Raw genomic sequence first — 24,529 nt, forward strand, 5'->3', positions numbered from 1 at the left:
TTAATCTGAATTTTCTTTTCTTTTTCCAGAATAATGGGTCTTTACGTCTCAATTGTGTTGGTTGTTGGGAAGTTTGTGCGAGGCTTTTTCAGTGAAATCTCATATTCTATCATGTTTGAGGAGCTGCCTTGTGTGGACCGTATCTTGAAGCTGTGTCATGATATCTTCCTCGTGAGAGAGAATGGAGAATTGGAGGTGGAGGAAGAGCTGTATGCCAAACTAATATTCTTATATCGGTCACCTGAAACGATGATTAAATGGACTAGGGAAAAAGACTAATCATTGTTTCTTCTATACGCGCCAGCTCTTTATTTCTTTCTTTCCTCCCGTTTTTTTTTGTAGTCTTTCTCTCTCCCTTACTGTTTCTCACTTGGCTGAGCCAAGTTGAATATGCACATTCTGATTGATGGAAGAATTACCTCAACTTGTCAAAAATCTATTTACCTGCTTTACCTCCCCTTGTTCATGTGAGAGCTACTTACCTACATTGGTCTTAATGTCTAAAAACACAAACACTACTTGATGAATTTGACTCAAAACCTGAAATGAATTTATGGCAATGCCAGGTTGCTGAAGACTGCGCATTGACTGGGAGCCCGTCTTTTGTTTCCACTATCTGCAAGAAAAACAAGGTTACTTTTTCCCCTGAAAACTCATTTTGACTAGTCATTTAGTTTGGAACTGAAGCTACAGTACAGACTATTTCCTCGAGGAAACTCGAGGAAGATTGACAATACTCGTCTGCTTCCTGTTCAATGAAATGCCAAGCTGTTCATAGTTTTTGCAAGGAAAGTACAAAGAAATTGAGACCTAAAAACACTTAACACATTTTTATATTTTTGAAAAAGATGTTGACTATTCTAAAACTATTTTGGGAAAGAATGTTTGCCAGACCATTTATTCAGAAACATTGTTTAGAGTTTGCAACACTACTTGTATAGAATCCTGCAGGAACTCTCATGAAAACCTTTTGCATTGAGGCGAAGAAAGATCCTCCCATCAAGAGCAGGAAGCTGGATTGATTCAATAATGTTACAGCAATATGGACACTGCAACATCAAATTGCTATCTTTTGTTATATTTTGTTTAGTTTACAGTTTCAGAACTTTGATGAATTTGCAGCCTAATGTCGTTTTCTAAGTGCCTCTGAGTCCTTCAATAATTAATTTGACTGTAAGAAATGGAAAATTACTATTTTGTAATGGCTTAACTTTCACTGCACTTGACAATGGGGCTTTTGTGTAACAGGTCAATCAACTACTTTCTGCTAAACATCACATTGCAGTTGATTGTAATGATAGAATATCCATGTGCACTAATCTGATTTTGTTTTAATGTAAAAAAACATATTGGTAAAGGTGAATGGGAATCATAAAGATTGACACTCGTTTTTTTTTACCAAGTTGAGAATTTCCTTTGAATGGCAATAATGTTTTCCTCATTGTGATAAAATCGGATTCCTGGGTTGGGAAAAGATATACAAAGAAGCAGTCTGGTACATGAATTGAACATTGTTAGGAAATGTTATACATTTCTTGTACTTTACTGCAATAGAGCAAAATATTTTGTTTGTGACTGGATGGAGTAACAACTTGGAAAACAAAAAGTTGCATGTAGTCTGTTCTGAGAAGTTCTGCCCATTTGTTTTGCATTTCTTATTGATTTCCCTGATACAGAAATGGAACTGAAATAGCACTTAGAATTATCAGAAATTCTGTTTTTAAAAAAAAATGTAATAATTGGGAAACAGAAATTATACACCCTTTCTGGAGGGTTTAGTCAAATCTTGACCTTTTGTTCATAATTATTTTGTTGGTAGAATTTGCAAGCCAATTACTGAGTTTTAACTCTTTCCTACGCATGGCCTTCCCCATTGCCTCCAAGAAATGGTTTGAAATTGAAAAGACACAAGACCTTAATTTATAAACCCAAATGTGTCGAGGGGAATATGAGCACGTTGAAAATGCAGTAGGTTCTGCCTACAATGTTTGCAGTAGTAAGATGTATCCCTACTTATACAATACTTGGCCTAATTGTTTATAGCTCCCTTTGGTCCTGGTTAGTAATGATTCTGAATAAAACCCAGAATTATATTTTAATACGTGTGTATATATATATATTCTCCTATTCTAAACCTCTATGCTGCTTGGATATAGTCAGGTATATCCGATTCCATTTTGTACCCACTGCATACAGTACCATGTGCCATTATACCAAAAGTGATAGTCATTATCTTATTTTAGTGTACAGGCTTTTAACAATGATTGCATAAAGATCACAAAAGAGTTTTGCACTATCTGTGAGTCAATTACTGAGTGCATGACACAGATGCATTACTGGGAGTTAAAACAGGTCCTGCAGATGCTGTGACAAATATTTTTGTAAATATGACTTTCACATCTGTCCCATGGAAGGGCAGAATGTACGTATGAAAATTTGAGACCTGCACTTAAACATCCATTCAATGCTTTCTTTTCTGAATCAATAAATTTGTATCTGGTCTAGAACCTGAATCATAGCACACCAATAAAGATGTTTACCAATGTTGCTCAGCAATGAGCTATGCTGGATGTTCCAATTACTATTCATATTTTTTTAATAAAGATTTGCTTAGATATTCTCCAAATTGGTTGGTTTGTATAACAGGCAACAATCCATAATACCAGTTATACATCCAGATCGCAAGTTTAATTTCTAGAACATGGTGTCCTTATGCAGTTGCTTCTATTTTAAAATAAGCAAGTAGGCAGTGAGGCTACATTAATTTGTCAAGTCCAGATTAAAGAAAAGTAATCAGAATGGAACAGGGGAGGGAAAGAGCAAATCAAGAAGTTTTTGTAAAAATAACAGTAATTGCTGCTGAACTGCAGTGATAATCACCCGGCCATGTTGATTTGATGGCTATTCTTTTCCGATGGTTAATGCTACAAAAAGCAAAATCTGCACTCCCGATGGGATCCTCTTGTCTGAATCTCATTTGGCCAAACCTGTGTAAGCCTCGCTGTTGTGATATCATGTCAGTGAGGTATGAATATTTAGTGAGGAGGGATCATGGGGGTGGGCGCATTAATGAGTTAAATGAGGGTCACACCCTTTGTTGCTGCTGATCAATATGGAGCCCCGATCAGTGAGCATATCTCTAAGTGCAGCCTCAACGGGGAGAAACTTCCAGAGGCTAAAAGGAAACGGCAAAGTGCCATTCAATAGTGCAGCCGTCAAGAATCACCCGGCCAAACACGCCCGAAAGCGGATTTAGTTTTAATTCTGCTGAATCGTGCCCCATATCTCCTTTGCAAGATCTTGCATTTAAAGCAACCCTTAGCATTAAGCATAAAAAAAACAGGTGGCAACACTCAAATATAAACATTTCATTATTTATTTATATGAAAAGCATTTATATAATAACCAATATTTTCACATTTAATTTATTCACCAGAAATAGCTACTATTCACATGAGGATCTGTAGAAAAAGGTGTTTGCAGTAAAATAATGGTTGCATTTAGAGTTTGCCATAAACCAGAACACATGCCATGGAAGTTACTCCGGTCATCCAAGATATAATAGGTATAAATTTGTCAGGCACAGTAACACCAAATGGGGGAGAATCATCAGATGGGTTCACAGTCTGATTTTGTTTAATTATACTCAAAATGAGGTGCAGTGTAAAATGTGCTGCCAATTGGTTATTGCTCACTTTGCACTTCTGTCCAAGGTGAATTTAATTAGAATCTGTGCAATCCAGTGGAAAAATAACATGCATATCGTAAATCAGTACCATGTAAGTAGGCACAATAAGATATTCTACGGAAAATGATGCACGCCAATATTATGAACTGATTAAAATAAACATATCCACATCCTGTTAAATGGCATTACTTCTAGTGGTCAAATTTTATTGCAGAATTGGTATGTTTCACAACTCAATGCTGCCCCCAAGAGGCTGCTACAACTAATGTAACATTGACATTCAATTTTTCAGCAACTTCACTAATTTTAAGAAATTACACTACTCAGTAGCTTTTTGCAAGCATTCGCTTTAAAATATTTATGATAGGTCAATTGAAATAGGCATGCAATTTAAATGATCCAGATGTTGGCTGAAGTGCATATTGGAACCTATTTAATGCTGGTATATGGCTCTTATCCAGCCACTTGGAATATAAAAACAGCTGAATGACTTGTATCTTGCTATGAAGCAGATGCTAAATCATAGCATCAAGAATTTTCTGTAGATACAAACCTGCATTCTGAATCTCAATCTAACATTCCAGCATGAGGCTATCATACTTGCGATAACTATTACAGACCCCACTTAGATTTACTCCACCTACAAAAAGTTTTAACATTGAATTTCTAGACTTTTTAAAAAAATGATTGTTTTCATTGTGCACACATTAGAACTATGAAATTACTTACTTAATTGATACAATAAACAATCCGTATATATTTTCTAGTGTTAAGTCATAACCTGTCTGGAAAAGTTAAAATTGCCCATCTCTCCAATACTTAAATCATTTGATTTGTATTCTGTCAACTATTTTAAAATCTAGTTAATTTATAGGCATATTGCCAGTGTAGGAAAAAAATATAACTAACCACAACAGATTTTACAGAATAAATGTTTTGTACATTGGGTTTATTTACCCTTCCCTCCTTCATAAAATCAGACTCCTGCACACCTAATTAGGTTAATAAGGTAATTAATTCAATGTCCATAATGTTAAGTTAACATTTTTCAAATTACTAATCATCAGTGAGTAATGCTTAAAGTAAATTTTAGCAAACGAATGTCACGATTGTTGGTTTACGTTTTTCTTGATGAAGTTATTTGCAATCTGACATTCATTTCAATTTATGCTAGACACTACAATATTAAAAATAAGGCTAGCCTCAATTACGTTCCTATTTTATTTACAAGTTCAGGGGCAGTTTTACATTTCTGTATGCTGAAAACAGTTTTGGGGTCTACTGTAATTTTCAGTGATACCTACTTACTTGTCAATTTTAACTTTTCCAACGTTGTTTCAATGGCCTAATGAACACCCAAAGTGAAAGTAGAAAGAGGGCGGCACCTACTTTCCTGGCCGGAGAAAAAAAGAGCACCATAAGCATTCTTTCCAGCCAATTTCCCCACACCCCCTTAAGAAAATCTAACCCCTCGGTCAGATTTTCAGTGATGTTTAAAGGGTGTTGCAAGTTCAGCTCTTGTCTTCAATATTCTTGCACAAATTGTAGCCTTCCCACCCCCCCATTATGCAAATAGAAATACTTACAATTGTAGTTTTGTTGTGGAACTATCAATTGCGTTCGTAGATTTGCGTTTATTCAAGTTTCACAAAGAAAAATGACATGCTAATTTAGATTGTACAGGAGTACTGTAAATACAATTTCTGGAATGGTCAGAATCTGTTTGCTTCACTTTGAATAGTACATGTAACAGAAATATTTGTAAGATCATAACTTTGACAATTGTGAGAATTTAGTTCGGCAAAATATGGAACACACTGATAAAGGATTGTTCTTTTTCTAAATTTAGAGTATCCAATTTTTAAAAATCCAATTAACGGGCAATTTAGCCTGGCCAATTCACCTACACTGCACATCTTTTTGGGTTGTGGGGGTGAGATCCAAGCAGACACGGGGAGAATAAAAGGATTGTTCTTCTGAGATTATAATTAAAGCACACTGCAAGGTAAAGTGAAAAGATCTGTTCTCTCGATCTGCCTCACTTATCTCATCTAGGATGCCTCCATGCATTCCTTCCTCAGAAATGCACTAGAAAGCCTAATGTCGAAACAAATTTCTGAACAATTTTGAATTCAATATTTCAACAAACTGATATTTACAGACATTACATTTAAAGTTAAGTCCAACTTTTAAGAGCAGCACCAAGTAAATAACACAAAGCAACATTATAAATTGGCCTAAACCGTCACCATAACAAATTATAATAAACAGGTAAATCTGCATTGAAGTGGCTGCTGGGAATTGCTACCATGAGCAATTGAACAAGGAAGCCATAGGTTTATGATTATCAAAATTTCACCTTGTACCAGAATGACAACTAGGTGTTACAATTTGTGACAATTTCATAGCTCATTCATTTCCACGCTAATGCATCACGGTGTATATAATTGGAAAGACTGCAAGCTGTCTTCTTGATCTTTGTTGTTAATTTCAGGCAGACTGGTCAGGAGCTAGTAGTATTTGTTTCTTCCTCAGGGGCCAACAGGAACTCCTGGATCTGTTCCCTCACTTGGGCTCTAAATTAAATCACATTTAATGGAAACGGTAATTGACATAATCTTATGCACAATATGAGAGATGAGAACTCCAAATTTAATTATATAATTTGTTAGATTAAATTCTAGATTTAGTATTTCTCATTCATGAAGGCAGGCAGGTTACAACCTCCAAATCTCCATGAGTAAAGATGTTGAATTGACCACAGAAATTCATCCCTGTTGTAACAATCTTGATTGCCATTTTAAATACGCGGCATAAACTAAAGTGATGCAATCTCACAGCAAGGAATCTCCACAGATATGGCATGATTTACTACTTTATGTCGAGGCAGAGAAATATATGCAGCAGCTTTTTTTTGTATCTTCTTCCACTGGAATGAACAAGTACACTATCCATGGTGGTCAACACCTCTGGTTGAAATTCTATTATCATTGCTCCTAATCTGCTTTTCGTCTCATTGGGAGTTGGCTCATATTATTTTGAGATAATAATAATATTAAATTATTATTAGTTGGCTCATATTATTTTGAGTTACCAAGTGAAACCTTCTCAGATTATCCTTTTTTATTTATACTTTTAATAAATCTGATTTATAGATTATTGCTAGTCATTATCCGAAAGTGATATTCTTAAGTTATCTGAAGAACTGGAATCATGAGAGGGTTGGTCTCTTTTACAGTGACCAATTTCAAGTAACATGGTTTTCCCCGTCTCCCCCTGGGCAGTGCTACATTATAAGCAATGGCATACTTATGACTGTCACCTAAGGAAGGAGCAGTGCTCCGAAAGCTAGTGATTCGAAACAAACCTGTTGGACTTTAATCTGGTGTTGTAAGACTTTTTACTCTGCTCACTCCAGTCCAACGCTGGCATCTCCACATCATATTTATGAAGAGTTGACCTAACTCGGAGGCTGCACTTCTTGTGGGAAAAAGCTCTTTTCCTTTCAAAGATGTAGCTGTGCCGGGGCAGAGGATTTTCAGCTTCAAGAGGTACAAATTCAATGTTATTGAGAAGTTTCAATATCATTGAAGTTATGTAACAGGGGCAAGCTCATATCTTTCAGCATTGGCCTTTGTAAGACCCTATCCTGGTTGTTCCATGAGAGGTCAAAGATAAAATGGTCTGAATTTTTATTTGACATGGAATTGTATAATTATAGCTTCTAGGCTACTTCAAATGGGTAGACGTCTACCTTCTATTACTGTCAACACGATGGATCAATACATTTGCATAAAAATCACCAAAGCCCCCCAACCTCACACACATTGTAATCGATCCCTTTCCAACTGCACACCCCTCTTACCAAAACTCCTTCCACCATTCACTCAGCACCTCTTCCCTCCCCTTCCACTCATTCAGCAGCCCTTTTTCTCTCCTCCTGACAAACCTAACCGAGATTCAGGTTCCATAGCTCAGTCCTCCCCTCATGTTGTGCTGAGTAGTGGGGAGGGTTTAAACTAATGTGGCAGGGGGTGGGAACCAATGCAGGAAGTCGGAGGGAAGTAAAGTAGGGACAGAAATAAAAGACAGGGGAACAGTGAAAGGCAGAGAAACCAAAGTCAAAAATCAAAAAGGGCCACAGTACAGAGACTGTGGAGAACTCAGTGAAATAAAACACAGGGAGAGTGCAAAACATGACTGGAGATGGTCTGAGAAAGTAGGGCAGAGAACAAGGAAAGTCTAGATTAAACTGCATTTATTTCAATGCAAGAGGCCTGATGGGCAAGGCAGATGAACGCGGGGCATGAATGGGTACATGGGACTGGTATATTATATAACTGAAACATGACTAACTGAGGGACAGGATTGGGTACAGATGCTATAGGAAAGATAGAATAGGAGGCAAGAGAGGAGGAGGAGTTGCGTTTTTGATTAGGGACAATATCACGGCAGTACTGAGAGGGGGTATATCCCGAGGGTTCGCCCACTGTGTCTAAATGGGTAGAACTGAAAAATAAAAAGGGAGAGATCACTTTGATAGGATTGTACTGCAAGCCCCGAAATAATCAGTGGGAAATTGAGGAGCGAATATATAAGATTACAGATAGCTGCAAGAAAAATAGGGTGGTAATAGTTGGGGACTTTAATCATCCCAACACTGACTGGGACAGCCATTGCATTAGGGGTTAGATGAAGAGAAATTTGTTGAGTGCATTCAGGAGGAATTTCTCATTCAGTATGTGGATGGCCTGACTAGAGAGGGAGCAAAACTTGACCTCCTCTTGGGAAATAAGGGAGGTCAGTGACCATTAGTTTTAAACATAACGATGGAGAATGATGGGTCTGGCCCAAAAGTTAAAATTCGAAATTGGGGCATGGCCAATTTTGATGGTATTAGACAGGAACTTTCAAAAGTTGATTGGGGGCAGGCAAAGGGGGCAGGTAAGTGGGAGACTTTCAAAAATGTGTTAACCAGGGTTCAGAGTAAGAACATTCCTTTTCGAGCGAAGGGCAAGTCTGGTAGAAGTAGGGAACCCTGGATGACTCGGGATATTGAGGCCCTGGTCAAAAAGAAGGCATATGAAATGCATTGGCAGCTGGGATCAAGTGGATCCCTTGAGCAGTATCGAGGTTGTCAGAGTAGAGTTAAGAGGGAAATAAGGAGGGCAAAAAGGGGACATGAGATTGCTTTGACAGACAAGGCAACGGAGAATCCAAAGAGCATCTACAAATACAAGGGCAAAAGAGTAACTAGGAGAGAGTAGGGCCTCTTAAGGATCGACAAAGTCATCTATGCAGATCCAAAAGAGGTGAGTGAGATCCTAAATTAATTTTTCTCATCGGTATTTACGGTTGAGAAAGGCATGATGTTAAGGAACTTGGGGAAATAAATAATGATGTCTTGATGAGTGTACATATTACAGAGGAGATGGTGCTGGAAGTCTTAAAGCGCATCAAGGTAGATAAATCCCCGGGACCTGATTAAATGTATCCCAGGACGTTGCGGGAGGCTAGGGAGGAAATTGCAGGTCCCCTTGTTTAAGAAGAGCCGCAGGGAAAAGCCTGGGAACTACAGACTAGTTAGCCTAATGTCTGTGGTAAGTTGTTAGAAGGCATTTAGAGAAGCAAGGACTGATTAGGGACAGTCAGCATGGTTTTGTGAGTGGAAAATCATGCCTCATGAATTTGATTGAGTTTTTTTGAAGGGGTAACCAAGAAGGTAGATGAGGGCAGTGCAGTCGACATTGTCTTCATGGACTTCAACAAGGCCTTTGACAACGTACCACATTGTAGGTTGTTGCACAAGGTTAATCTCACGGGATTCAGGATGAGGTAGCCAACTGGATACAAAATTGGCTTGACGACAGAAGACAAAGGGTGGTTGTAGAGGGTTGTGTTTCAAACAGGAGGCCTGTGACCAGCGGTGTGCCTCGGGGATCGGTGCTGGGTCCACTGTTATTTATATTCATTATTTGGATGAGAATTCCGGAGACATGGTTAGTACGTTTGCAGATGACACCGAGTTTGGTGGCGTAGTGGACAATGAAGGTTACCTAGGATTGCAAAGAGATCTTGATCAATTGGGCCAGTGGGCCGATGAATGGCAGGTGGTTTAATTTAGATAAATGTGGTGATGCATTGTGGTAGATCAAATCAGGGCAGGACCTACTCAGTTAATGGTAGGGTGTTGGGGAGCGTTATTCCCTATTTGTGCTTTTAAATGTTATATGGGGCAAATCCAATGTATAATTTCTGATTGTGGTGTTTTTGTTTATTTTTTCTTGTTGGGGGGGTGGGGGTTTGTTGAAAATTTGTTGGAAAATTTGAATAAATATATTTATTTTAAAAAAGAACAAAGAGATCTAGGAGTACAGGTTCATAGCTCCTGGAAAGTGGAGTCACAGGTGGTGAAGAAGGCATTTGGCATACTTGGTTTTATTGGTCAGAACACTGAATACAGGAATTGGGATGTCTTGTTGAAGTTGTACAAGATATTAGTACGGCCAAACTTGGAATACTGTGTTCAGTTCTGGTCACCCCATTATAGAAAGGATATTATTAAGCAAGAGTGCAAAAAAGATTTACTAGGATACTCCCGAGACTTGGTGGTTTGAGTTATTAGGAGAGGCTGGATAGACTGGGACTTCTTTCCCTGGAGCGTAGGAGTGATCTTCTAGATCTTCTATAAAATAATGATGGGCATAGATAAGGTAGTCAACATCTTTTCCCAAAGGTAGGGGAGTCTAAAACTAGACAGTATTGGTTTATGGTGAGAGGGGAGAGATACAAAAGGGTCTAGAAGGACAATTTTTTCAGAGGGTGGTGAGTGCCTGGGACGAGCTGCCAGAGGCAGTAATAGAGGCGGGTACAATTTTGGCTTTTAAAATGCATTTAGAGTTATGTGGGTAAGATGGGTATAGAGGGATATGGGCCAAATGCAGACAATTGGAACTAGCTTAGTGGTAAAAACTGGGCGGCATGGACAACTTGTGCCGAAGGGCCTGTTTCCATGCTGCAAACATCTATGACTCAATGATTCATGGAGACTCGGGCGCTACTGCTCGCCCTCCCCTTCTGGCCAGCCAAAAATCCCATGGACACAGATCTTGCTGCTTCCCACAACCCACTCCTATCATGGCCTGCCAAACCTGCTGCTCCACACAGCTAAAAGTGGGAAAGTGTGCCCTTCCAGCGAGATAACGGACAGCTCCATCAAGCCTATTCATAGCATCGTTTTTGGCAGATGTTTTCCCAGCCTTCTGATTCTCTCTCCTCCCATCTTTGACTGCATTGGAGGAGCAACAGCAGCTGGGGGAGGGGGCGCAGCGGCAGAGGGCAGAAAACAATATTAAAAATTGAATTCCATTACCAAAAAGTTAGAATACTACCCATTGGTAGAAATTTTTCATTCCTGTATAGCCCACCAAGAATACAGATCAGAAATTATGACCACGTTCACAGATACTTGCAGAATAGACATGTGCATATGGCAAACATATTGAATGTTAATTAGAATAAGATTACAAGACTTTAAACTACTGCTGAGGGACCAAATATATAATGATACCAACAAAAATATAAAGACTGCCTAAATTTTGATTTACTTACAAAAGTTTAAAAACTCTTAAATTAAAACTCAATAATATGAAAATCGAATTACATTATTATCGAAATTGATTTAGAAATAAATCTTTTAAATGTATCCTTCAGCATCTGAATTTAACATGTGCAAATTCACCTGCGCTTTCTGCGTTCTGCTTCAGACAGGACATATTGCGGTAGCAGATCCAGTGACACCTTCAAAATTAACAATCAAAACAAAATTTAACACAGTTTTAGTTAGCACATCTATGTTTCAGTGTAAGACAGACACTTCAAGGTTTTGAGTACTTCCAGTCGAGAAAAAGAAGAGATGAGGTATAGTCCATGGCATTTCTAAGATACTGTAACTACCATTAAGGTGTGGTATGGTGACACTTCACCCCTCCCAAGATTAACTTATTTGTTTCTATAACTGTATATTTTGTCAAGTTGGCTCTCCAGTTTGAAGCTGAAAATAATAAATAAAATCTTAGGCAATTCAAGAAGCTAGTTTTCAGGTTCATACCAGTTAGTAAATGGTATTGGTTTGGCAATTACTGCTTGCTGTTTGGAGGTTACATTGTAGTGTATATGCAAGTGTGTGCGTATTTAGGTGTGGCAGGGACTTTGCATGCATAATGCACAATTGATGCGTACTGTATATGTTAATAGATATAATAAATTAATTAGGACCGTGCCATATACATGAACCCCAAGGTCTCTCTGTTCCTGCAGCTTAATCCGGGATAGTCAACACGGATTCGTGAAGGGTAAGTCTTGCCTCACAAATTTGATTGAATTCTTTGAGGCGGTAACTAAGTGTGTAGATGAAGGTAGAGCAATTGATGTGGTACACATGGATTTCAGTAAGGCGTTTGATAAGGTTCCCCATGGTCGGCTCATGAAGAAAGTAAGTTGTGGGATAGAGGGAAATTTGGCCAATTGGATTAGTAACTGGCTATCACATAGAAGACAGAGGGTGGTGGTGGATAGAAAATTTTCAGACTGGAGACCAGTTACCAGCGGTGTACCAGAGGGATCAGTGCTGGATCCTCTGCTATTTGTGATTTTTATAAATGACTTGGAGGAGGGGGCTGAAGGGTGGGTCAGTAAATTTTCTTACGACACCAAGATTGGTGGAGTAGTGGATGAGGTGGAGGGCTGTTGTAGGTTGCAAAGAGACATTGATAGGATGCAGAGCTGGGCCGAAAAATGGCAGATGGAGTTTAACCCTGATAAGTGCGAGATGATTCATTTTGGTAGACAAATTTGAATGCTGATTACAGGGTCAACGGCAGGGTTCGGAGAAATGTGGAGGAACAGAGACATCTTGGGGTTCATGTCCACAGATCTCTGAAGGTTGCCACTCAAGTGGATAGAGCCGTGAAGAAGGCCTATAATGTGTTAGCGTTTATTAACAGGGGGCTTGGGTTTAAGAGCCGTGGGGTTATGCTGCAACTGTACAGGACTCTGGTCAGACCACATTTGGAGTATTGTGTGCAGTTTGGTCATCTCATTATAGGAAGGATGTGGAAGTATTGGAAAGGGTGCAAAGGAGATTTACCAGGATACTGCCTGGATTGGAGGGTAGGTCTTATGAGGAAAGGTTGAGGGAGCTAGGGCTTTTCTCATTGGAGCGAAGGAGGATGAGAGGCGACTTAATAGAGGTTTATAAGATAATGAGGGGGATAGATAGAGTGGACGTTCAGAGACTATTTCCTCAGGTGGATGTAGCTGTTACAAGCGGGCATAACTATGAGGTTCGGGGTGGGACATATAGGAGGGATGTCCGAGGTAGGTTCTTTACTCAGAGAGTGGTTAGAGTGTGGAATGGACTGCCTGCTGTGATAGTGGAGTCAGACACTTTAGGAACTTTCAAGCGGTTATTGGATAGGCACATGGAGCACACCAGAATGACAGGGTGTGGGATAGCTTGATCTTGGTTTCGGACAAAGTTCGGCACAACATCGAGGGCCGAAGGGCCTGTTCTATGTGTAGCTTTCAAAAACAAATTTGACATTGCAACCATTTAACCCAGTAAAAGGATACCACCGTTTGGCTGCAAAGTCAGTTTGCTGGACATTTTTGATTGGATATGTAGCACTAAAGACATTTAAATGCAATTTACAGTCTTAAGTTTTCTAATCTTAAGGAACAACATTATGAAAGTGGTGCTTATCACCAATGCAGAAATGAGAATTAAACTTGGATTTTACAATTTAACTCACCATATCTTTGACAGTCAGTCTACAGCTGTAGCATAGCAGTGAGAAGAGATCTGTGGTTCGATTACTACTGAAGCAGCAAGTAAAATTTAATTGGTAAGTAACGTTGGAGAGCATACACTTCATGGAATTCACTTTCGACACAAGTAACATATCGAAAATTGACTTCAGAAGAAATATAATTCAAGATATCCTAATCCTCTCTTGGCAGCTTATTCATCACAATATATTTTTTTAATTTTTCCAATTGAGGGACAATTTTAACGTGGCTAAGCCACCTACCCTGTACAATTCATCACAATATTAAAGTACCAAATAGTGTTCTCATTTTTGTCATCACTCATCTGTAACTATAAACTGCATATGCATGCGTTTGTGGTGCAATAGATAAGATGCAGATTAGGTTTATGGTTCCCTCAATGAATTGCAAATTTCAGAAAATCAGAATGTAAGCCAGTTACAAAGGCCATTTTAGGGTCACTGTCCACATCTGAGCAGCACTGGCAGAGTCCTTTTAGAAAATGCTCGCCCACCAGGTGTAATAATCTCATCTAAGGAAGGTGATAAATATGACTAACAAAACAAAAGGTTCTAGTAACAATTGAGAAAGCGCAGAAAAAGTTAGAGAATTCAGTTAGATCGGTTTCCAAATAAAATACGTTTTAGAGTAATTTAGTTCAATATGAATTTTGAGTATTTGTACCTGGTTGAATTCTGCTACAATGTGAATGGTTTACATTATTTTAGTGGAAAATCTTGGGCATCAATTTACACTATATTTGTGGATCTCCTGTATTCCTACAGGATAAATTAGTTTGCAATAACATCTGGATTTATATAGTGTATTTTATGGAGTAAAATGTCCCATTGGTATTTTGGAAAATAAATCAGAAAACCTTGACTTCAAGCCAAAAGGACAGACGAGCAAAAGCTTGATGAAATTAAGAGATTAGGTCCCAAACGGTGAAAGGCAGGGCAACCAACAGCGTGGAAACGATGTCCGGGATATGCAGGAGACCCAAATTGGCGGAACACAAGTTCTCAAAGGGTTGTAGAGCCAGAAGATATTGGAGATAATTATGGTTGAGGCCATGGTAGGAACTGAACACAAGGATAAGAATATTAAATTTGAGGCATTGGTGGACCAGGAGCTAATATAGATAAGCAATTGCAGTGGCCATGGTTGATCAACACTTGGGCAGCAGAGCTTTGAATGAAATCAAGTTTATAGAGTGTGTTAGAAAGGACACCAGCCAGGAGAGCACTGGAATAGTAGAGGGTGGAGGTAGCAAAAACATGGATTAGTGTTTCAGCAGCAGATGGGTTTAGGCATGTGATATTATGGAGGTGGTCTTGGTGATGAAGAGGATATTGGATTGGAACTCAAATAGGACATTGAGGTTGCAAAAGGTCTAGGTTAGCCTAAGACAGAGGCCAAGGAGCAGCTGGAATCAGTGGAAAGAGAACTTAGTTTGTGACAAGGACCAAAGACAATAGATTGGTCTTCCCAATATTAATTGGAGGAAGCTGCTGTCCATTTTGTTTCTTATTGCTATTCCATTTTTAATAACTGGACAGTATCATATTTCCAGTAGCCATTATTCTTGGACAGAAACAGAATTCATATAAATTATAAACCAGAGAAGGGGTGTTGAATTCACATTGATCTAACTTTTCCACTTTGTTAATAGGAGTATGAGAATCAGATAAGAATTTCACATTTCTCTGCAACCTTTCTTTCTAAAGGCATTTTATAGTTTGTAAGGTCCTACCTGTTTGCTGAATAGCATTCTTCGGAGTGTGCACCACAGCATTTTCCTTTCTCTTCCTTTCCATCACCAGTACAGCAGGATTGCTCAGTAACCTCTTTGACAGGCATCTGGTCAGGAGACTGCTTGAGTGATAGTTTTTCTGATATTAGAGTAGCATGAAATGCTGAAGCTTCCTCTTGAGAAAATAACAAATCCAATGATTTTTAAAAATCTAATTATAAAATTTACACTACCTCACAGGTGATATTTCCCAACCTACATAGCTAATTCCAACAACTAATCCAGCTCTTGCATCCCTTAATTATGAACTAATTTCTATTAGTTGGAAAATAACTAGTGTACGCCCACCCATATGAGGGTCTAATCCTCTTTGTAGGTTAGAACTGGCTTATAGTTTAAGGAACTAAATAATGAAGGAGAAATGATTTGAATATAGAAACATTGGAATGACCTCATCGTTACACTTAACACTGACTCCGTCTGTATGGCATCTATCAACAGCATTTAAAGACTGTCTTTAATATTTATGACATACCTACTTTAGTGTCCATAGCACAGAGACATAGCAGACATTTCTCCACCTGTTCGGTACCACAATTGAAGTCAGAGCAAGCTGTATTCAGCTTCTCACTGGTCCTACAAGAAAAAAAAGACATAATTGAAATTACAACAAACTAATATGCCAGATATTCACAGAATCTTTACAGTGCAGAAGGAAGCCATTCAGCCCATCAGGTCTGCACTGGCTCTCTGAAAGAGCATTCTACCTACTTCCACTCCCCTGCCTTATCCCTGTAACCTTCTGCATGGTTTCTTTTCAGATAGCAATCCAATTCTTTTTGAATACCACATTTAATTTAAAATGTTTTAAAATATATTCTTTGTTGTTTATAATCTGATACTAAAGTTCCAAATCACATTTGAGCTCACTCTTTTTCCACTGTGTTCCTGATCTCAACCATGGTACAAATAAAACTTGGATGAGAATGAAGTCAAAAGTCACCCAAGTAGAAGAGGAGAAAAACTGCTTGGGGAGTCCCAGTGGACTGCTATTGTGCATTGGCTGGCTTTCAGCTGACATTAGAACTGACAGCTCCAAAACTAGCCACACATCTAGCCACACTGTTCCAGTACTGTTATAACACTGGCACCTACCCAACATGATGGAAAATTAACCAGGAGTATGTCCTGTACATAGAAAGGAGGCCAAATCTAATCCAGCCGATTATCACCCCATCAGTCAAATTTCAATCATTGGCAAAATGATTAAAAAGTGTAATTGACTATATTATCAAGTGGCAATTAGTCATCAATACCATGCTCATCGATATTTGGTTTGTGTTCTGCAATGGGAATCAGAGGGAAAACACTGCTGGGATCATGCCTAGCACAAAGGAAGAATTCTGTGGTTTCTGGAAGTCAATCATTTAATTCCTCAGGGTAGTGTCCAACCATCTTCAGCTGTTTCATCAATGACTTTACCTCTATCATAAATTCAGAATTGGGGACATTCCCTGATGACTGTAAAATCTTCAATTCCATTTGTAACTTCAGATATTGAAACAGTCCATGCCTGCATGCAGCAAGACCCGAGCAAAATTCAGGCTTGGGATGATAAGTGACAAGTAACAGTCACACCACTCTAGTACTAGGCAATAACCATCTCCAACAAGAGAGAATCTAACCAGCTCCTCTTGATGTTCAATAGCATTACTGTCCATGAATCGCCAATCATCATCATCCTGGGAGTTCCCATTGACCAGAAACTTAACTGCACCACCCACATGAATACCATGGCTATAAGACCAAGTCAAAGGCTGGGTTTTCTGCCACGAATACTCACTTCCTGACCACCCCCATCCACCCCAAAACCTGTCCAGCATCGACAAGGCATGAGTCAGTGATGTGATAAATATTCTCCACTTGCCTGCATCGGTACAACTCCAACACCATTCAAGAAGCTTAACACCATCCAGGATAAAGTAGCCCGCTTGACTGGCATTCAATCTACCACCTTAAGCAGTGTGGCAGCATATTCATCATCTAAAAAATGCACCGCGTCAACTTGTTTGACAACACCTTCCAACCCAGTGACCTCTACCACCTGGAAAAACAAGGGCTGCAAATGCATGGCAACAGCACCACCTGCAAGTTTCCCTACAAACCACACACCATCATGACTTGGAAATATATCACCATTCCTTCACTATCGTTTGGTGGAAACCCCAAGGTCCCTCCCTGACAGTGCTGTGGGTGGACCTAAAACACATGAACTGAATCACATTCAGGGTAATTTGGAATGGGCAATGTTGGCTTTGCCAGTGACGCCTACACCCCACGAAGAAATAAAATGAAAGGGAGCTGGCTATCTTTCTCGTTCTGGTGCAGGGGTGCAAAACCTCAGAAAAGTAACAAGGAGAGAAAATCTTGGGGTAGGGAAATGGGAACATCAAAGAAATTCAGACTGTTCAGAAACATGGTAAAAAGCACATACTGCCTTTTGTTCCACATTTCCACGATTTATTGCACATACTCAAAATGTTTGGGAAGGCATTATTACTTATACAGATGTATTTATCCAAATCAGAAAGCAGATCATTCTTACCTGTAAACAGTGCTTACAGTAGATGGGAAATCAGTCTGCAATTTGTTCACAAAACTCTCAGTCAATCGATGGATGCTAGCTTTATCAGTGGCCTGGAAAGAGCGCAGCAGATTTTGTAATGTAGATTAGATAAGTAGCCTTTTGTTTAAGCTCTTATTTTCTTACTGAACTAGCATGGCTGTAATTCTACACCATTCAGATATAGACTTAATGACACAGTTGTAAAAACTGTGCAAGGGCAGAGGGGCCTTGAGGTTCATGGCCATTGATCTTTGATAGAGACAAGACATATTATGACCGTACGAAATAGGAGCAGAATTAGGCCACTCGGCCCATCGAGTCTGCTCCGCCATTCAATCATGGCTAATATTTTTCTTCTCCCCATAACCCCTGATCCCCTTATTGATCAAGAACCTATCTATCTCGGTCTTAAAGACACTCAGTGATTTGGCCTCCACAGCCTTCTGCGGCAAAGAGTTCCACAGATTCTCCATCGTCTGGCTGAAGAAATTGAGAAGAGTAATTAGCAATGCATATAGGTAGGAAGTAAAAAGAAATTGTATGCTGTTAATCTAGAAAAATTTAAGAGACTAGTTTCAAAATGATGTGGCCTATGAACATACTTCACCAATCCGACTTATACTGAGATGTCTTAAATTCAATGTCAAAACTGTTCTTAAATACCTTCTCTTGGATGTCACCAATAAATACTAAATGGCATTGAAAGTTATTAGACAATTCTGCGCAACTCTTATTTTCTATATGTGCTTTGCTAGGCTAAACTTTAAACAAATCTAACAGGCAGGACATTGCAGCCATTTAGTGCAATCAATTTTCTTACCTTTGTATCTAACGCTGGAGTGAAAATATTAGGAACATCAAAAAGTTTATTGTAGAAAGCAATTTCTTTAGATGAGTATTCCCTCATCGGACGAACTATCATGATATCTCCATAACGATTATCTGAGAATCCCTGTGTTCAGAAAGAAATAGTATCTAGAAACAACCTCCAACATCATGGGTAAAATTGGATGCCCATGTATCAGGGAATTCTTGTTTAAGAATCAGTACCATATAGTGCTAAATGAAGTACATATTATTGTACAGATATGCAACTCCAGCATAACATACAATACCCAGTCCTGTAGCTACTTAGTTATAGAAATGCAGTTTGCAAAAAAAAAAAAAAAAAAAAAAAAATGCAATTTCTAAATTCTATTGGGATGCATGTGTGGCACTCACGTTTATATTATTAGGTCAATGATTTAGTCATCTAGAGATAAATGTTAGGAATATTCATGACCCCTCCCCCAGGTCAATAAACACTTTTGAATGATTATCAATCATTAAAAACATCTATTCTTTCATCGGCTTATTCTTTCAGCTGCCTCTTTAACAGTTGCTACAATTGAACAAACAACCTAGTAGCAGCACAGTATCCAGGAATGATCTAATGGACCTGCCAGAAAATAAAAGTAACCCACAGACTTTCTTCAAGTCACACATTAGATTATTTTGGGGCATCAAAGTGGTTTGTTCTAGACAGGCTTACAGTTCAAATGATAGTGTCCGTCATATTGTTTAGAATATCCCACACAAATAAAAATATAACCAAGGTCATGGTTATGACCGCACATTCACAATACAGAACAGGTTTTTCAATGTCCTTTGTCCTTTTTTTTGAAAAGAAAAAGAAAATGATTGCATTGATTAATTAGTCTAGCTACTTATCTTCGAATATAATTTCAAGATGAATTTTGCAATTATTACATCCCAGATTCATCAGTCAAATTACATAAGTTAACTTTATTTCTTACTGTATCAATAGCAAGTGAGGCGCCACGTCCCAATGAAATATTAGTCAGAAGTTTTACTGCCAGTCGGGTACAGCTGTCTCCCATCATTATTTTTGTGTAACCTTTGATCCTTGCAGTATACAACAGCAGGTGATGTCTGTTGAGAAATTTTGTTTAAGAGATGTAAAATCGACAAAGACCAGGGGAAAAAAACCTATCCATGTACAAGAGCTTGGTCAAAATGATCCAAATTCACACGTTTTTTAAAAAGCTAGAGAAGAATAAAATATTTGAACAAAGTTTGCGATGCTTTAGTCACAGTAGCCTTTGGCTTCAACTGCAGTCAGGGTAAATAATGTAAATATCACATCTTAGTAGCACGATGTGTTGGTTTCCTACCTATCCAGATATATCAAAATGTAAGGCCAGAATGAAAGTGGGTTCTTATCTACATTACAAAGGCTTGACATTACTATTTTCCTACACTACAGGAATGACTACCACTTATCTTCATTGGTTGCAAATTGTTTTATGCATGTCCTAATGTTGTGAAAGGTACTATATCAATGCAAAATCTTTTTCTATTTTGGGTTGTCTTCGAGGAATAGTTCAACAAGGTGCTTGAACGAGCAATTTGGGCCTCAAAATTGGATTATCGCTGTCTAACAATCCTGTTTGAAAGCACATGGGAACAAATGTCGAATTATGAACAGATTTGGCTCAGCTGTGATGCCCCCATGGATGACTAGCTTAATAATACACAACATTCCAGACTTGCAAAGATTGGGCACTTTAGCAGTGTACCAGAAGAGAATCTACATCCACACAACAACTCCTATCCACATGTCAGCAACTTTAGGATAGATAACAAGAGGGAAGAGAATGCCTTAGAATGGGTGCAGAGGAGATTTACCAGGATGAGCGATAAAAGTATAGGTTGGAAAAGTTCTCCTTGGAACAGATTACAAGGTGGCCCAGCAGAGGCAGAAAAAGAAGTCCATTTGGCAAGCGATCACAAATTTAAAATCACTGGCAGAGATCTAGAGGGAAGTTGAGGGGATATTTTTTGTCCACTTGGTTGTCAGGAACTTGAAAACGTGGTGGAAGCTGATCCCATAAATAATTTTAAAAGAGAGTTGGACAGGTTCTTGAGGTTGTGTAATTTCCAAAATTATATACAAAAATTAAGAACATGGGACGAAGCATGATGGCTCTTTTAAAGAGCTTGTGCAGGTATGACAGGCTAAATATCCACTTTCTACGTTGTCAATTTCTACAGTTCTATGAAAATCAGACACAAAATGAAAATATAAAATTGTCAGGAAATAGAGGCTGCCACTTGTTTTAACTGAATTAATGACGTACATTTTACTGTTCCTAATGGCCAAGGCACTGGACAATTATTTCTAAGACTTTTGAATACAGAAAAAGCATTATCCATTTTTGATAAAATGAATAAAATGGGATAGCAGAATCTGAAAGTTTAGTGCAAGTACAATTTGGGGATTACAGGGCAAGTTATGACCTCATTTTAAAGGTGCAATACTAAAATCTATGATGAAGGAACATCAGAGACTACATTTTACCGTAATGTTTGCAGCAATTCCTCTTTAGCAGTCAGTGTCTTTATTGAACTAAACAGTTCCTTTATTGCCTCTGTTTGTGTCAAGTTAAATGGCCATTTTCCACAGGTGGAAGTTTCTGAGGTGGTGTTCCCAGTATTCTCTTTACTAAAAAGATCACAGATATTGAGTTGAGCAAGTTTTGTTTGAACCTGTTCTTCTGAATGTGTGACATTCAACTGCTCCGCAACTGTAGGTCTTTGTTCAGTATGAATAAGTGTCTCTCGCTGCTTTTGTAGGAAATCATCCACTGCCTCTTTGTAATTCTCACCATGATGGCTTGCTGGACTGGAGGAAACACTCTGCAACATGGAATTAGGCAATTTGAACACCTACAAAACAAAAGCAAACTTTTAAATAAATAACATCAATTTCACTTATGATTACAAATAAAAAAGACAAAATCTCATGAGCTCCACTCCTAAAACTTGCACAGGAAGGTACATTGGAAAAAAAAATTACCTCCTCTAAATAAACTATATGGTAGGGGAAGCTTGAAGCTTGGAACATGCTTTCCAGCTGTGATAACGTTGCCTGTCTTTCTTCAAGACTCCGTCCACATACAGCTCCCTCTGTAGGTGAAGCAAGAAAGAGACATTAACAATTTCCCTTTTATGTAAAGGAGGTTCTGATGCATACATTCACATACATTTCCCTTGTCTATTTTCAACTCTGCAACATTCAGCTTCAATTTACTAGACTCAATTACTCTAAACGCATAATGCAGAAAATAGAGAGGATAAGAAAAGGAAATATGGAAAGGGTAAAAGTTAAAAAATACAATTTGGAAAGCAAAACTGAACTGCGAAAATAAATTTATCAAGGAATTTAAAAACAGTAAAGTATTCTGCAAATGGATACATAAAGGAATGAAGAAAATGACCACCAGGCAATCCACCAAATAATATCAGACAGTGACACAAAATGGTGAAAATATCAAAGTTACTTTATCTCAGTATTTACTAGGAGACCAAAAACCTGGACAATATATTGGGAAATATCCAAAAAGATACAAGGACATAGAAGATAGAAAGGGAAGAGATAATTGATAATCTAATGAAATTTAGAAATGATAAAACCCTGGACTAGATAGACGACAACTGAACACACTAAAATTAACAAAGAGAACGCAGAGATCTTGGGCAGGATTTTCCATTGGTGACGCCGAAATCAAACACGATTGGATGGGGGAATAGTTTCCAACGCTAAAATTGCGGCGGGTGCCTATTTGCCGCCAAATCGCAATTCTCCGTCACCACGAAAGCGAAGTCAGTGTGGTTCGGAACGCACGTACAGTAAACACCATTTGTATATCATTAGCGGGCCTGACCCAGTATTCTCCAGAGCCTCTGTGATGCTCCGCCTCCGGTGGGCCGAGTTCCTAACGGCAGAGTTCACTTGTGCTTTTAAAATTATGAAACCCGCACTGTGGCTGCAGAGGGAGAGAGAGGGGGTACGGAAAGTGTCCAACAACCCCATAGTTTGCTGACAGTTGTGCCACGTGGAACACAACTGATTCCAATGAGAAACGGTGCGGTTCCGCCGGGTCCGTGATTGACACCTGGCCGGGGCGCTGCTGCCAGGGCGAATAGCGGGGCTTGGCTAGATGGATTGTGGGGTTGAGGTGGACGGGCACAGAACACCATTGCCGCAGCCGGCAAGGCAACCATGCAGCTGCACATGCAGCTGACAGCCCACTGTGAACTTTGGGCCACTGGTTATATAGGTGTCCCCCCAGGCCCCCCCCCCCCCCCCCCCCCCCCCCCTAGGTGCGCTCTGGCCCCAGCCAACCCATCAGCTGTATGGGCACGCTCCAGCACAATCAGTGCCATCTTGTTGGCTGGGATGGTGTGTGTGGAGAGTGTAATGTGCATGTGCGGCTGTAGCTCGTCAGCCTCCCAGGTGTCAATCACGGACCCGGCGGAACCGCACCGTTTCTCATTGGAATCAGTTGTGTTCCACGTGGCGACGGTGCTAGTCCCTCCACAGTTGCTGAATCGATCCATGTTCGGCTTTCATGTCGTGAAAGTCCACAAATTCTGTGTTGTGTCAATACTTAAAGTCTCAGAAACGGAAAATCCTGCCCTTTGTGCCCCAGGATGGTTGTAAACCTAGCAGTTGCCACTGGTCCTGGTGACGCAGCTGAGATTGAAGAGCTGTCAGTTCTCTGATTGGGAGGCAGGCCTTGACAGGGGGGGGACATCCTGCCTTGGTGGGAACAATGCAGCACTAGCCATGACCTCAGGCAACTAATTTCCTTCAGCTATGCAAAATAGTGCCAAGGCGTTCTTGGCTGGCGGAGGGGGCCCCCACACTCAGCTGCTGGAAGGGCCGCCACTTCAGTGTCAAACCCCGGCCTATGCGGCAGCCCTACTTGTTTTTATATTGCTCATCCCTCTCTTCACTTTCATCAGTGCAGCCTTCATCTGTCTGAACTCTATATCTGGAATGTTGCCTCCTATCCATCCTCTACTGCCTTGCCATCTCTTCTTATTCCTTCAAAAATCCTTTAAATCTTTGTTCAAGCCTTTTAAGAGAAGTTGAATGTTTTTCTCACCACTGTTCAGAATCTTTTGGGTTTTTTTAAACTTCAATATTTTATTATGTCAACTGAGATGTAAAGTACTTTTTTGGTTTTAATATCAATAACATAAATCCAAGAGACCCAACACCTAATCTGTCAACATCCCTTCCTTCTCCCTCCAAAATCAAATGCTCCAAACAGTACCATAACCTTTATCAACAATTAGCTATTTTTCTTAACATGCAGTATACATTACATCAATTTCAATTGAATGTATGGAAATGAAAAAAATTAAAACTACCCACATGTCCTTTTACTTAAAGTCAGAAAATGTGCAATACTGTACCATCTATATAAACTATCCCAGGAGAAAAACGCAACTTCTTTGGAGCCTCTCTACACAAACCCTATAAGAGAAACAATAATTTGTTATTCTTTGTGAACACAAAACTATTTGCATAGCAGTACAAATAGGTTTCCAAGCAATTTCTGCTTCAGTTTAAAAACAATTGTATCAATTAATGATGATTTCATCTTTATTTCATCAAAATTTCAAAGCAATTAAAGAATAGAATCATAGAAAGGCGACAGCACAGAATGAGGCACTTGGCCATTGTGGCTGCACTGGTTGAAAACCAAGCCACACAGTCTAATCCCAGCATTTGGTTCGTGGCTCTGCAAATGATGGCACTTCAGGTACACATCCAGTCACG

The 24,529-nt window shown here is 39.2% G+C and overlaps 2 protein-coding genes across 13 annotated transcripts in view; one reads left to right on the forward strand and one right to left on the reverse strand.

Moving 5' to 3' along the window:
* The window catches only part of piezo1 (piezo type mechanosensitive ion channel component 1 (Er blood group)), a 423,492-nt gene extending 420,936 nt beyond the window's left edge, over nucleotides 1-2,556 (forward strand). For all 4 annotated transcript variants that reach the window (XM_072518003.1, XM_072518005.1, XM_072518006.1 and 1 more), the window contains one exon: nucleotides 30-2,556. In XM_072518003.1, coding sequence (XP_072374104.1) covers nucleotides 30-279 — 250 coding nt within the window. In that variant the 3' untranslated portion in view covers nucleotides 280-2,556. The remainder of the gene's footprint in view (nucleotides 1-29) is intronic.
* Nucleotides 2,557-3,355: 799 nt separating this feature from the next.
* The window catches only part of ctu2 (cytosolic thiouridylase subunit 2 homolog (S. pombe)), a 47,619-nt gene continuing 26,445 nt past the window's right edge, over nucleotides 3,356-24,529 (reverse strand). For 6 of the 9 annotated variants that reach the window (XM_072518011.1, XM_072518007.1, XM_072518012.1 and 3 more), the window contains 11 exons: nucleotides 24,163-24,223; nucleotides 21,755-21,864; nucleotides 21,257-21,624; nucleotides 19,692-19,827; nucleotides 18,716-18,847; nucleotides 17,875-17,966; nucleotides 15,805-15,905; nucleotides 15,270-15,444; nucleotides 13,501-13,567; nucleotides 11,430-11,488; nucleotides 3,356-6,264 (listed from right to left, as the gene is read on the reverse strand). In XM_072518011.1, the coding sequence (XP_072374112.1) occupies nucleotides 6,192-6,264; nucleotides 11,430-11,488; nucleotides 13,501-13,567; nucleotides 15,270-15,444; nucleotides 15,805-15,905; nucleotides 17,875-17,966; nucleotides 18,716-18,847; nucleotides 19,692-19,827; nucleotides 21,257-21,624; nucleotides 21,755-21,864; nucleotides 24,163-24,223 (1,374 nt within the window). In that variant the 3' untranslated portion in view covers nucleotides 3,356-6,191. The remainder of the gene's footprint in view (nucleotides 6,265-11,429; nucleotides 11,489-13,500; nucleotides 13,568-15,269; nucleotides 15,445-15,804; nucleotides 15,906-17,874; nucleotides 17,967-18,715; nucleotides 18,848-19,691; nucleotides 19,828-21,256; nucleotides 21,625-21,754; nucleotides 21,865-24,162; nucleotides 24,224-24,529) is intronic. The other 3 variants (XM_072518008.1, XM_072518010.1, XM_072518013.1) reach the window with 2 other exon arrangements.

This window comes from Scyliorhinus torazame, chromosome 10 (assembly GCF_047496885.1).
Source record: "Scyliorhinus torazame isolate Kashiwa2021f chromosome 10, sScyTor2.1, whole genome shotgun sequence".
NCBI classification, from domain to species: Eukaryota; Metazoa; Chordata; class Chondrichthyes; order Carcharhiniformes; family Scyliorhinidae; genus Scyliorhinus; species Scyliorhinus torazame.